General features: G+C 38.2%; 2 protein-coding genes across 2 annotated transcripts in view; both read right to left on the bottom strand.

The window, feature by feature from the left end:
- Positions 1–6987: 6987 nt before the first annotated feature.
- Positions 6988–9230, bottom strand: LOC140851059 (UPF0481 protein At3g47200-like). Its single transcript, XM_073242447.1, has 2 exons — positions 8525–9230; positions 6988–7837 (listed from the first exon to the last, which is right to left on the bottom strand). Exons 1-2 carry the CDS (start codon positions 9095–9097, stop codon positions 7127–7129), a joined length of 1284 nt encoding a protein of 427 aa, XP_073098548.1. The 5' UTR covers positions 9098–9230; the 3' UTR covers positions 6988–7126.
- Positions 9231–9922: 692 nt separating this feature from the next.
- LOC105060336 (acetyl-coenzyme A synthetase, chloroplastic/glyoxysomal) overlaps positions 9923–14861 on the bottom strand; it is a 15931-nt gene continuing 10992 nt past the window's right edge. The window contains exon 18 of the mRNA XM_073242443.1: positions 9923–10392. Coding sequence (XP_073098544.1) covers positions 10207–10392 — 186 coding nt within the window. The 3' untranslated portion in view covers positions 9923–10206. The remainder of the gene's footprint in view (positions 10393–14861) is intronic.

Genomic DNA, 14861 nt, shown 5'->3' with positions numbered 1-14861 from the left:
GAAAGATATTTCAAAGAAGGCTATGGATAAAGAAAAATATTTTCACTATCAAAATGATGGCCACTGGAAGGAAAATTGTCCACTATACCTAAAGAGCTTGAAGACCAAAAAGGATATGCTCGTTATTGAATCTAACTTAACAATTTTTTTTTGTCTAGTTGGATATTAGACTTTAGTTCAAGTGCTCATATATGTACTTCTATATAAGATCTAGTAGACAGTAGAGGGTTGAGACATGGTGAGATAATCCTTCAGATTAACAATGAAGCAAAAGTTACTACTGAAGCTATTGGAACCTATCCTCTTCGACTACCATTAGATTTTAGATTAATTTTAAAAAATTATTACTTTATACCTATAGCTAGCTGAAACTTGATTTCGTATCTGTACTAGCACAGAAAGACTATGTATTTAATTTTAATAAAGATTATTATTCAATTTATTTGCAAAATAGATTGATTGCACATAGTCCTCTTATTGACAGCCTTTATTACCTACACGTCGATGTATGTGTGAATATAAACGAGCAGTTAGTGAATGCCATAGAAAATAAATGACCTAGAGATGATGTTAACCATAAGTACTTGTGGCACCTTAAACTTGGCCATATAAGAGAGAATAGGATAAACAAACTAGAAAAAAATAGTATCCTAGGCTCATTGAATTTTGAGTCATATCCAGTTTGTAAATAGTGCCTTTAAGAAAAAATGACCAAATTATCTATTATAGGATATGGAGAAAGGGCCATTAAGTTACTTGTCCTGGTACATACTGATGTATGTGGCCTATTTGATGTGCAGATCAGAGGTGGTTACCATTACTCCATTATCTTTATTGATGATTTTTCACGATATGAGTATGTGTTTCTTATGAGACATAAGTCTAAAATTTTTGAAAAATTTAAAAAATTCAGAAGGAAAGTAAAAAAGTAAATAGAAAAATCTCTTAAGATTCTTCAATCAAATCGAGGAGAAGAATACCTTAGTAGAAAATTTCTGAGTTATCTCAAGAAAAATGATATTATCTCACAATGGACCCCTCCTAGTACACCTCAACTCAACAGGATATCTAAAAGGAGAAATAGGATCCTATTAAATATGATCCGATCCATGATAAGATTCACTAGCTTATCCTTGTATCTTTGAGGTCATGCCCTATTAATCGTAGTTTATATACTAAATAGGGTTCCCTCTAAATCTATTCCTACCACACCATATAAAATATGGTATGGTAAGAAACTGAGTCTTAGTCATTTCAAGATTTAGAGATGTCCAGTCTATATCAAAAAATAAATGGCTCATAAGTTAGAGGCTAAGTCTATAAAAGCTCATTTTATAGGATATCCTAAAGAGCCTTTAGGATACTACTATTTTTTTGAAAATCACAATGTGATTGTGAGTTGACACGCCATGTTTCTAAAAAAATAATTTATCCAGGATAGTGACAATGAAAGATTGATTAAGCTCGAAGAGAAAGTCTCTGAAGAGTAACGAGCTGTAGAACATATCAAACCCACTAACATTAAGCCAATAAAAGTAGTTGCTCCTCCTCCACCTCGTAGATCTAGTAAGGTCTCCCAACCTTCTGAAAGGTACTTGGCTATGCTTTCATAGGATGTAGAGAAAATATTTCTTGTAGAAAATAAAGATCATGGAGATAATCTCAAAACCTATGATGAGATAATATCAGACATCGACTCTGAGAAATGGTTGAGTGCTATGAAGTCAAAAATTGACTCAATACATTCTAATCAAGTATAGATCTTAGTGGATCCACCAGAGGATATAGTATCCATTAGATGTAAATGAATCTACAAAAGAAAAATAGGTGTAGATGGTAAGGTAAAGACCTATAAAGCTAGGCTACTAGCAAAAGGTTATAGTCAGTGCGAAGGTGTTGATTATCAGGATACTTTTTTATCTGTGGCCATGCTTAAATCCATCCATATACTGTTTGTCATTGTAGCTTACTATGATTATAAAATATGACAGATGGATATGAAAATAGCATTCCTAAATAAATATCATGAGGATGATATCTATATGGAACAGCCTAAGCATTTCACATCCAGTAATGAAGATCACAAAGTCTGCTAGCTGTAAAGATCTATAAATGGATTAAAGCAAGCTTCTCGAAGTTAGAATACTCATTTTAATGATATGATCAAATCATTTAATTTCATCAAGAATAAGGAGGAACCTTGTGTGTACAAGAAGGTCAGTGAGAGCATTATCACATTCATCATACTGTATGTGGATGATATCCTTCTTATTGAAAATGATATTTTCATACTGATGTCGGTCAAAAGATAGTTGGAAATGATATTCCCATGCCGATCTCGGTCAAAAGATGGTGGTCCAAAAAATTCTCTATGAAAGATCTAGATGAAAAATCCTATATTCTAGGAATTAAGGTCTATAGAGATAGACCTAAAAGGATGCTTGGTCTATCATAAAAAATATATACAGAGGAAGTATTGAAAAGGTTCAGCATGGAGAACTCTAAAAGAGGATTATTATCCCTTAGGCATGGCATCACTTTCTCTAAGAAGATGTGTCCAACTACATCTGAGGAGATTGAGCGTATGAGCAGGATTTCCTATACTTTGGCTATAAAGAGCTTCATGTATGTCATATTATGTACTTGATCTGATATTATCCTTGCTGTGAGTCTTATAAGCAGGTATCAGTCGAATTCAGATGAAGAGCATTGGATATTTGTGAAGAACATCCTTAAGTATTTAAGAAGAACTAAGGATCTATTCTTAATCTTTGGTAGAGGATTGGAGTTACGAGTTAAAGGATACACTGATTCAGACTTTATGTCTGATCTTGATGATAGAAAGTCTACATCAAGGTGTATATTCATATGCAATGGTGGTACTACTAGTTGGAAGAGTTTTAAGTAGTCCATCATAGCGGACTCGATGATGGATGCTGCATATGTCCCTACCTCAAATACTGTAAAAGAAGCCTTATGGTATAAAAAATTTATTATGGAACTTAGCATAATGACATCAGATGCCATCGCTCTATACTGCAATAACAACGATGTTATAGCACTCGCTAAGGGGCTCAGATCTCATCAGAAGTCCAAACACATCGAGCAGCGATATCATATCATATGCAAATACCTCAAGAAGAAGTATGTTGAGGTGCGAAGAGCAGACTCTATGAACAATGTGGCAAACCCACTAACGATGCAATTGAGCCAACAGAAGACTGAAGTCTACCTTGAGAAGATGAAATTTAGGTTAGTGGCTAATTGGCTTTAGGACAAATGAAAGATTGTTAGATGTATGTTCTAGAAAACTAATATTACTGACATATTGTAATAGTTCTAGAACATATTTTTATACTGAAACATTTTTGATAATCAATAAAGGATTTTTTTTTTTTCATTCTTATCTAATGTATCCAATAATTATCCTAAAAATTAATGACTTAAAGATACATATTCTCAAGTGTTGAGAATTAAAAATATGTATAATTAATTTTTAAATTACTCTCGATCGATAGATCATCATGGAGATGATGAATGATTCAGTTAGATAGGTACACAGATTGCTTCTTTCGAGATAGATGAGTTTCTAATCTATAGTGTGGGGATACTGAGTGAGAATGCAGGTGGTTATTAGAGAATATCCATACTGAACATGATCAAACGAGAGATCACATGGATGTTTACTCACTCATTAGTGATCTTCTTGATGCTATAGTGGTATGAGTGGCTCCTTGATCTGTAGTGCCTCGACTGCTCATAATGAGGTTTCTATAGTTTGACTATACATAAATATAATTCCTAGCCATATAGATTTTTGTAGTAAACGTTGGCTGCAGTAGATTCACTGTAAGAATAGGATGCGTACTTAGATTGGATCTGTCGATCTTAGTAAATAAGGAGTAGTCCTATAAAATTTGAGAGGTTGAGTTCTTAAGTTCGTGGCCACAGCAAGATAACAAATGAAAAGAAGTTTTTATAAGTATCACGATTTGGACTTGAGCTAATCGATTTTTTCATATGACAGATGAAGAGATTTGATGTGGTTTCATAACCTCCATCCTATCAAAACTCACGATAAAAGAATTAAATCACACGTTAACTATATCTAGAGGTTCTATTTATTCTATTCTACTGGATTGTCACTACATACTGCTAGACGTCATTAGTGGATGGTGAGAACTCACTAGGATTATACTAAATCGACGATCCTTGATGGATTAGAGTTAAAAGTGCTTTAATCCATTGAAAGGAGTTTTGATGATAATATGATGAAGATCATGGTATATCTCACTACCAAACAGAATAAAATCTATGGGATCACACACAAATGAAGTTTGATCAGATCAAAAAGTTTGATCGATCAAACGATTTGATCGTGATTAAATTATCAATGAGATTGATGATTTGGATCGATTTGTAAAAGTTACAAGCATTGGATCAGCTAATTGTTACCTAGGAGGATCTAATTTGCAAATGTTGCAAGTTAATTTGATGAGATCAAGTTGGAACCAAGTCCTAATTAATTAAATCTGATTTAATTGATTTGGGCTTGACCTAATTGAGTCTAATTGAGTTTTTGATTTCAAGATGGAATCCTAATTGGATTAGGATTGAATCTGGATCAGGTTGGGCTCGAACTAGTTTCGAATTGGATTCGAATTGAACCAAAATTGAACCCAAACCACAAAGCCCTAATGGACTTAGACTCTCTCCCTTCCTCTATGCCATAATGGGGGCATTAATTCAGATTGGTGTCCACTCCATGTGTGACAAAAAGGTGAGGTAGAGAGGAGGCACAAATTCAAATTGGCACCCCCTTCTTGAAGAGCTTCATCCCTTGTTGACTAGCTTTATCTTCTCTCTAATTAGGATAGGATTAGGTTTGTTTTGAACTTAAACTATTATTAGATAAGAGTCCAAGATCATCCAAACTCTATCCTAACCACTTGGCCACCAATTATAAAAGAACATGGGTCTTGGGCATGATGAATAGACAGAGATCATTCCTAGATCTAAGTGCTGCCGCCACATCTCCTTGCTTTCACCCTAATCCACATGCCCCACCTCCTCCTAGTCAGCCACCCTAAAGAATGAAAGAGAGAGATCAGTGAGAGAGAGAAAGAGAGAAAGGAGTTCTCCTGTTGTCTTCTGGATCCTTCGATTCTGTGCGAAAGGTGTTCGCATGTTGATCTGTGAGTCTTCTTCTACAATAGTTAAAGAAGGAGATCAGATCTGAACTTGAAGGAGCGAGATCTATAAGAGAGCTAATACCTTGATGATCTCGGGCGCTTCGATCTGCTTTAGCCCCGTGTGTATATCTATAGAAGTCAGACATATGTACGGCTTCGACAGAACCTACAGGCATCCTCAGATCCGATTCAAAGGAGTCTAGTGCTTCAGATAGGTGATCTGATCATTGATTTATTTTTAGTTTTATTCCTTTTAAAATCGGATGCATACGCTCATCTTGTTATTCATGATATGAACTAGATCTGTAGGTGATTAGATTAGATTTTTATATGCTAGATTAAAAGTTATTTTGATCTATACTTCCGCTATCATTTTTAAAAATATTTTGAAATTTCTATATGCACTTTACCTAACAAAACCCAACAGTTCCAATTTCTACAGTCAAGATCAGTCGCCATATGGGTTTGCGGGTCCAGCATTACCGTGCACCTATAAGAGCACAAGGGCATTGATGGGGGGTGTTCTAGTTGATCTTGAGGAGGAAGGATAATGTGGAGGAGCAAGCGAGGAAACCACCAGTGGTGAAGCTATCGAGATCAAGGAAGGTGGGGGTGGCAGCATGCGTGGATTCTTGTTGCGAAGGAGGGAGATTTAGCCCAACAAGACTCAGTCTGGGTCTGGGCCTATGCTCTGGCCTGGATTTTTCAAAGATTTTCAAGCCTAATTAAGCCCAAAAAATAAATTTAGACCGAGCTCAGATAGGGTTATGGCTTGATCCAGCCCGGCCCATTTCTACCTCTACCTTCCTCTAGCACCAATCTATTACAACTAAGAGCCTGTCTGACTAGGTTGTCAAGTTGGCTAGGATGCAGGAGAGCTTGATGGGGTGCTGCATAGACCATGGGATAAAGATCTCAATGCACCTTAGGCAATGTATGATGATGGCCGGGACTTGGATGCAATCACAACTAAGCTGATCGCACCCAATCAGAAGTTAAGGGAAGGAAATCATGTTCGAACCTTCAGTCCAACATCGGGCCTAGTCCTACAACACTATAGATAGAGAAACCCTTTTGCCACAGAGTGTCCGATGGAAAATCCTCTAATGCCTAAATCGGATGACCCTTAGGAACATAGGGGAAGTTCTACATAAATGGGAGAAAGGTGAGAAACTGAGAGCACATAGAGTTTAGGACTGAGAGCACATAGAGCTTAGAATATAGATTTGGAATTCAGAATATGGATTTCCTTAGTACTCAGAGCATGAAACTTAAAACTTACCTAAAGAGTTTCTTAGAGTAATTTATATCTTCAAGGACCGATGCCCATCGTGATGGAATCTTGGGTCATGTGAATCCTCCATTTTGGATAGCCATTCGCACATCTGGAAGACATTGCCCCGATGATCCCATATATCTCATGATTATAAAAACCGTTTGCTATCATGGACCAACTGTAGCTAGGTTTGGGGAGATTCAGGCATGTCGCCATGCCCCTGGATTAGTCATAGGTTGAGATCCAATTGACCAAGATAAAGGCTTCTTAGCAAACTCATGTCGAACTCTTGTTGGTTGGTTTTGCCAACTGACTATAGTTAGTTCTGAGGTGTATCAATATGTATAGGTGCATATGACTGGAATCAAAGATTGTAGTGTTGTATCTTCACTAGGATGAATTGATGAACAAGAAAAAAATAAATACAGTCACAATCAATGAACAAATAAAGAGATCGAGAGGTCTCCCAAACGATTGCAAATATAACCAAATGTAGAAAAATAAAATCCCTCATGTCGGCCCACAAAAGTTAAGCCCGTCAACAAAGACTACACACCAAACCCACCAACAGAATCCGAACAAAGAAGCAATCACTCAATGGAGAGAATGAAATGGAGGTGGCGCGAGCTTGGGTGGCGAAGGAGGGGAGCCACCACTCTCACTCTTTGTAGTAAGATAAGATGCTGTAAAGTGTCTGTGCCACAGTGAGCAGGAGGAGAAAGATGGCAGCCGCTAGGGAGAGGACGGCCCATGGGCTTCTAAAGTAGGTGTGGATGAGATTGGCCCGCCACATGTTCCACCTCTTTCGGCAATACTTATTCACCATGCGGTGCACATCGTCCAGGCTGCTCTCTGGGTCCAGCACCACGTCCTTGGACAGACTGTTGAACAGCTTGGCCACGGCCTTGTCGCTCCCGAGGGCGTTCTGGATGATCCCCTTGGAGTGCAGCAAGCTGACATCCTTGGCAGAGTCGATGATGTTGTCCATGAAGAAGACGTAGGAGGTGACCTCGTTGCCGGCGCCGACGTGGAGGCGCTCAAAGGCCATAAGGTTGAGGAACATGAACTCGGTGGTGTCATCGACGATGATGACGGGGAGGCTGAGGACGCCGTGGCTGAACATGATGTCATGGAGGCTTCTCGTCTTGCTCCTCCTGAACCGGATTCCAGCCTCGTACAGCTCCACCGCCGACCGGACGATGTCGCTGGAACCAAGCTCCGACCGGGTGGCGGAGCGGCGGGTAGGGCCATAAAGCAAGCTCCTGCGGAAGAGGTCGAGGGGGTGGAGGCCCAAGCCTAGGCCCGCCAGTGGGGGCCGGGCGACGGGAGCGCAGAATTTGAGAACCAGCTTGTTGATCTGATCGTCGTTCTATTTGCGGAATGTAGCCGCAGCGGCACCGCCAAAAAGGAGAACGGGCAACGCACATACAACAATCGATTAGCAATTGAGTTCATCTGAGTCTATCCCAAGCAAATAAAGATTTGTAAAAACGCACCACCTTTGATCATAACTGTCAAGTTTCATCTTAATTATATGGACTCCTATCTAAATCCTTATTTGCTGATCAGAACTATATTTGAATTGTCTGATGAAAAAGACACGAGAATGACACGGTAACTGGGATCGAAGGAAGCTGAATAACCTAGCCAATGACTGGTTTATCTGTCCGGGTCTAATATTTAGGTGATCATGGAGAAGAAAAAATTAACATGGAGAGAACCACAACCATTAGCCCAAAAATGGAATCTAATGGTAGTGTTCTCGCTAGCGAAACTGGAATCGTCACGTACAGAATAACATTGGAAGCGGTGCCTTTTGTAATTTTGGTCACTACTGTTGTTTAGCTGAAATTGTTTTTGTCACGCGTCGGCTATGAATCTTTATGGTTATGGAAGAACAAGTATCACATTTTTATGATTTAGGATATCGGGCCTCTTTTATGCATGAAGAGAACAAAACCTACTAGATATCAAGCGAGCATGCTAACAAGTACAAACATATGCACAGAATTATATACGTGTGAGAGAGAGAGAGAGGCAGTTCGGGGATTATTACCCTTGATCTACCGGTTTCAACAGCAACCAGCTTCTCCAAAACCAGCAAAGGTAACTGGTTCTCGATCATCAGCATGTCCCTCCTTACGTAAGGCACAGTGTAGAGCACTCCATGACTGCTAAAGATGGGATCGTTGAAGGCATAGTCATTGGAGTGCCCGGTGGACACACGCATGATTTCAAGCATGAAACATCCATCAACAATCATAAGCTGCAAGAATTTCTGTCTCTCTCTCCTCCAGTCCTCGTCGAGGTTCTGATAGGCATCCAGCAGTTGCTCCACCACCTCCTCCATTTCAGTCACGAAGTCATCTAAGGGCTTCACCGACCTCTTGAGGAAGTGGAGGAGGGCTCTGTGCTTGTGCTCTTCCATGGGCATCACCTGAGCTTCGCCATGGTGGAAGGGCCCAAATGACACCACCTGAGGCTTGTAGGCTTTGCTGTTGAGATCCTTGATGCACGCAGGCACCCTGTAGATGGATTGCTTCCTCCAGATCTCCAGCTCGGCCGAAGGATTCACGTTCTTGACCTGCCTACTGAAGTCGGCCACCCAGCTTTTCTCTCCTGAGGCCATGGCTGGAAATGGAAACTAGATCTACGATGACGAGGTTAGACCCTTCGTGTACACCTATTTCGGCAATTTGATTTCTTCCCTTTTTATATGCCATTGAAACGGTAGAAAGATGGAAAGGAGATGAGCAATCCGGGCTTTCATTCGGTGTTTCTTTTGCTTTGCAGCCACGTGACATGACGGAATTGGCCAGGCTTTACCAAAGGTCTCATATGGGCTGAATTGGAGCCTGCTGGATCCCAAGGTGTGGGGAGGAGTATGGAACAGGAGAGGAATTCCCAGAGAAAACGAAAGTACGTAGGGCCTACATGTCCTTGGTGAATCAAAAGAAGTCTTTCATTCCAAGTCACTGAAAATATGCTCTACAGCCCCGACCTCCTTTCATTCTTTGACCCCTTTTAATGTGCACCTTCTTTACTTCCTTTTATTCTTTGATCCCTTCTAATGTGCACCTTCTTTATTTCCTTTCATTCTTTTTTTTGGTAGGAAAAAAAAAAAAGGAAATAAAGAAGGTGCAACTTTTATTCTTTGATCCCTTCTAATATGCAACTTCTGTAATCTTCAAATGATGTTGGAGCAAAATGATTGCCCACTCCTCTAAGCTAACTGAAAAGCAAATCGACAGTCCAAGATTATTATCAACACCGGCATTATAAAGCCTACATAGCATCATCTTGGCATAAAAACTTTCTGTTCTTGATCAGTCATGGTGACAAAATCTTGGAAAGAGAGAAAGGGTAGGCAAACAGATATAAAGGAACTATTGAATACAAATCCCAACAAAGCACAAAAGAATTCACATACAGAAAAAGGATTACATGCCCCTGATATGCGAAACACTTTTATTGATTTTTTTTTTTTTTGAAGTTTGGAGACAAAGTACCCCCAACAGTTCTAGATAAGTCTGTGATAAACCAAAATTCTGTCATAGACCAAAATTAAAGTAGCATATCAATGCCAAACCTGAAGCCATTGACCAAAGGTGAGGCAATGATGTGACATGCTAATTATACAGGTGAAATGCGGAGCAATGGTACGAAGCAGGTGAAGTATGCCACCATTATTTGACTTTTTCTATTTCCCCAACTGAAGTGCAGCCACACATCAATCAGCTAGCAATCGCTGAGTGAAATCAGCTGGTCCACCACACTTGGGTCAGCAAGGGTACTTGTATCACCAAGCTCATCCAGCTGCCTGGAAGCAATTTTCCTTAGAATCCTTCTCATGATCTTTCCGCTCCTTGTTTTTGGGAGTCCAGGTGCCCAGTGGATTTTGTCAGGAGCAGCAAATGCACCAATCTGATGCAAAAAATTTTAGTGTTACACATTTACTAATAAATTTGCTCATTTGTGCATCAAATATCTTTATTCAAGCCATATGAAATTTGCTATGCTGGAAGTTGAAATACTTGATATGTAAAAATTATAAAAATGAGGTCTAAAGGAAAAACAACATGGTTCTTCAACTTTTAATCATGATGCTAGATACTACTAGACAATTGAATCTACCATCTCGATGCTGTAGAAATACAGAATGAGGGCAGGAATTCATTTTGGGGCCATAAATTTTTATTTTAATAATTTTGCAGGCATAAGTACCAAAATCATAATCAATTATCCTACTCTTGGGTGGGATATCTCCCTCCCTTTCCATGGAGAGAAGAAAAGAAAAGGGGAAAAAAACTATTCTCTCCGTTAGGCTTGGCACCATTAATTATTCTTAGCAATTCCTTCATTAGTGGCCACTTCATCTATTAAGAAATAATTATTCAATTCTCTTACAACTTTCGTGGACTGTAGAGAAAAATCCCATCAATATCCTTCATGAAACCAGTTATATTGCCAAAAAAAATCCTTTAACATTCTGTCGCCATGCTGATTCTACAAGAGGATGAAATCTTCTACCAAAATGCCATACACATTGAACAGAAAGGATACAAATACTTTTGGGCAGGGAATCTTTTCAGGGGCAAAGATATTAAATTCAATACTTCTATTGGCACCAGCTAAGTACCAAAACCATAACCAATAAACCTGCCTTTTCCATTAGGGGTACTCTATTAATTGTTCTTAGCAATTCCTTTATCAAAAGCCATATCATCTATTGAGGAGAAAACCAAATCCACGTCACAGCTTTCATCTAGGTCTTCCCATCCACATTCGTAACTTTACATAAAAATCACATCTTCCTTACTGAGGCTTTCTATGCAGCCATCATCTAAACATTGTTTGAAACTTCTACTTCAGACGTCAACTTACTCCAACATTAGGTCTTGCTAGATCTAAATTATTCCAAAAAGGCAGAAATTAGTAAGGTCTCTAGCAACCAGAGGTTGTAAGGCCCGATCAATCTGGACCAACCTAATATGGTCTGAACCAGTCACCCAGCCCAATTGTGGGCCAGGCATATGCTTTGCACGTGCTAGGATATTGAAATCAAGGTTTTAAATCCCATGGATCAAAGGTGTCTCAGTTTCTCTATGGATGCCCCGTTGTCCCGTCTCGTCCTGACAACAGTTCCGATTATGTATCCTGATAGATGTCCTACATCTTTCTCCCCTTCTTTTCTTTATCTTTTTTTTTATTTCTTTTTTGTTCTTTTCACCTTTTCTTTCTCTTTCTCTAGCTTCCTTTCCTTTTTCTTTCTTCTTCTTCTTCTTCCTTCCTTTCTTCTTTCCATTTTTCTTTTTCCCTTTCATTTTTTCCTTTTCTTCTTCCTTTCTTCCTTTCCTTCTTTCCTCTTTTTTTCTTCTCTCCCCATGTGGATGGGTTTCGGAATCCCGAATCCATCCCAATCCCATTTTCTCGCAGGAATGGGATAGGACGGTCAGGATGCCTCCTATCCCATCGAGACATAAAACCTTGGTTGAAATACACTTCCAAAAAAAATATGCTCCTTTGTCTTCAACTTCGGATGGGAATCGGACTTCTACCACCTCAGTAGCTAGGAAGCCTTAACCGCCTGTCTATATAAGGGCTTGCCCTCTCCCTCAAAACCCCTTGTGGAGATAATCATCGATCAGCCAACCTTTCATCACTTTTCTCCTCGAGATTGCCAACGGCCTAGGTCTATTATGCTCACTGGAGATTGTAGCCAAGCCCTTGCCAGACCTTAATATAAGGCCCTAACTCTTTCCTCTTTTTGTTCTTGCACAAGCCCCATTTGCCAGCCAAAGATTTTGCTGGAATCGATCAAGAAAATCATCTTTGTTCCCTATTCTATCTCTTATTTTTTTTATTTTTATAGACATCGTGGTCATTGCCATGTGCTGTCAGAGCCTTGAGTTGGTACCTCAAGATAGGATGCCAAATCTCCTACCAACGGCAAGTGGGTCGAAATCCTGCTCTGGCCGAACCCTTATTACTTTGATTTTTCTTTATTTTCTAGCTTCTTGCTAGCCATCTATCATCGACCACCACCATGCATCATTAGCTGTGACCCCTATGCCACCACCAGCCACCCTCGTTGTCTTCTTCATCTATGGAGAGAGAAAAATCTTTTTTCTCTCTTTCTCTCACTTCTTTCACTCCCTTATTTGCCTCTCTACATTATTTTTCTTTACTATCTCTCTAGGTTTTGCTAGACCCCAGCAAAAGTTCCTCCTCAATGATCTTGATCGACCTTGGTAAAGAGGTCCTAGCCCTTGGGCATCGAGCAGGATGTTAGACCCCACCTTGGCTCTTGCCAGATATCTCTAGAATCTGGTCACCATCATCCTATATTGCATCACCTAAAACCTAGCATATCTTGATCGGGTGAGTTCACCCTGTTTGGATAGACCTAGAAGATCGGGCACCACTACCTGATTGGCCATATTGTTCCTCCACTCTGGTTCCAGCAACAAGACACTTACCTTGCAGTACCCCAAATTGGATAGTTTTGCTTAATTTTAACCCATTTTTGATCCACTTAGGTTTCCTATTATGTATTTAAGTTTTGAAGTTGTTGATTATGGATAGTTTTGATTAGGTTTTACCAGCTTGCCTAATTGAACTTTGAGGTTAAGATGGAAAGAGGTAGGTAATCTTTACACTCTTTACGAGTTTCCAAACCTGTAAGCCAGCCTGACACTCCTTATTAGTTTTCAAATTACCACATGTTTTCCATGCTTATAATTGGTGTGAAAATATTAGGGCTGAAATCGGATTGGATACCAGCATATCCATATCCATAATTGTCTTGTCTGACGAACACAAATACGGATATGGATATTATTTGGATGCAAAAACTTATATCCATATTTTTTTAAATGGATACTAATACAATTCAGATATTGAAAGTATGAATATAATTATATGTATAAGTTGGATAATTAAACTTTATGATTACAATCAAAGATATTATTAAATATATAATAAATCAAGTTAATAGCATGTTTATATGATTGTATACTTTTCTTAAAAATTAATAAGTGTTATGTAAAATTATATAAGATTATAGATAAATTCGGATATTTGAATACGGATCGGATAGTTATCTATCCATATCCATCTCTTTTTTTCTTTGACGAATATGGATATGGATACGGATATTAGTCAGATCCTCAAATTTTTATCCATATCCAAATTAATTCGGATACGAAAATGGATCCGAACAGATATTATCCATACCACTTTCACCCTTAAAAAATATGAAAATGATATTTAACATTGATGATATCATGTTTTTCTTAAAACTAAGGATCAAGCACATGATGTTGTAAAAATCATATATTGTCATGAAAAGAATGGTTTCATAAATCGTTTGTTTAAGAACTATGGACTCTATATTTATGAAATTTGCATTTTTATTATGAAAAGAATGATTGCATGATTGTTTTACTATTAATGATTTTTTTATAAAATAAGAATCCTATTTATGTAAGTATATTTTAAGAAAATATGTTTTAAGAACATGTGATTCCAGAAAATATGATTTACGAAATATAGCTAAAGATTCTCAGATAGCTACGTACTGATTATGGCTATGAATTAAGGCACTAACAATGGGTATAAAGTTGGCAAACAAACTATGGCCCTATCAACAAGTATAAAGTTGGCATACGATCTACAAATCATGACTATGGCCTTGTCACTAATATAAAGTGAGTGACTAGCCTGAGAGTATTATTTTGAACTATGGCATGGCTAAATACAAATGATTTATGAATTTATTTATGGTACATACTTAGAACCATATTTATAAAATCTTCATGATTTATGCAGACATGGCTTGACCATACTATACTATGAAATATTTTATTTTGCATTTAATGTTATTTTATCTAAAAGATGTATTGATTCATTTACAAACTTATGCTTGATCCAATAAGATAGTTAAGATTTATAGACTGTGCTATGTAAATCACTCTCCTTTCTATCTTTTCAAATGAGTAACGTCATTAGGATCAAGGATTGATCCAGACTTAGAGGGTTTGTACTCGTAAGTACAGAGATTTTAGTAGCAGGATTTTAGTTTATTTATTGAATATAACTTCTAGATGATGATTTTATAAATTTTTTGAGGTTATGGATTTTTGGCATTTAAATTTGGATTCAGATGCGATGTACCAACAGTTATTTATTGATTTAATGGATGATAGATTCTGGATCATTGGTATATTGGAGATGGATTACTATTATTGGTTTTACGCTATTGTGGGCGGTGCACCATGGTAGTATGGTCATATTATGTCTCAAATTTGGGGCATGATAGAGGAGTCGACAAGTCTTTAGATCCAAGCTGTCATTTTTAGTCAGTGGTTAACAATTGTTATTAGTAAAGACTA

Source organism: Elaeis guineensis, chromosome 1 (assembly GCF_000442705.2).
Source record: "Elaeis guineensis isolate ETL-2024a chromosome 1, EG11, whole genome shotgun sequence".
NCBI classification, from domain to species: Eukaryota; Viridiplantae; Streptophyta; class Magnoliopsida; order Arecales; family Arecaceae; genus Elaeis; species Elaeis guineensis.
This window is presented reverse-complemented; position numbering and strand designations above follow the sequence as displayed.

Bases quoted from the DNA above. Each gene is read 5' to 3' on its own strand.
- LOC140851059 (XM_073242447.1), bottom strand. From the start codon at position 9,097: ATGGCCTCAGGAGAGAAAAGCTGGGTGGCCGACTTCAGTAGGCAGGTC. The intron at 7,838-8,524 runs GTAATAATCCCC...TTCCGCAAATAG, and splicing joins TTGAAACCGGTAGATCAAGG to AACGACGATCAGATCAACAA.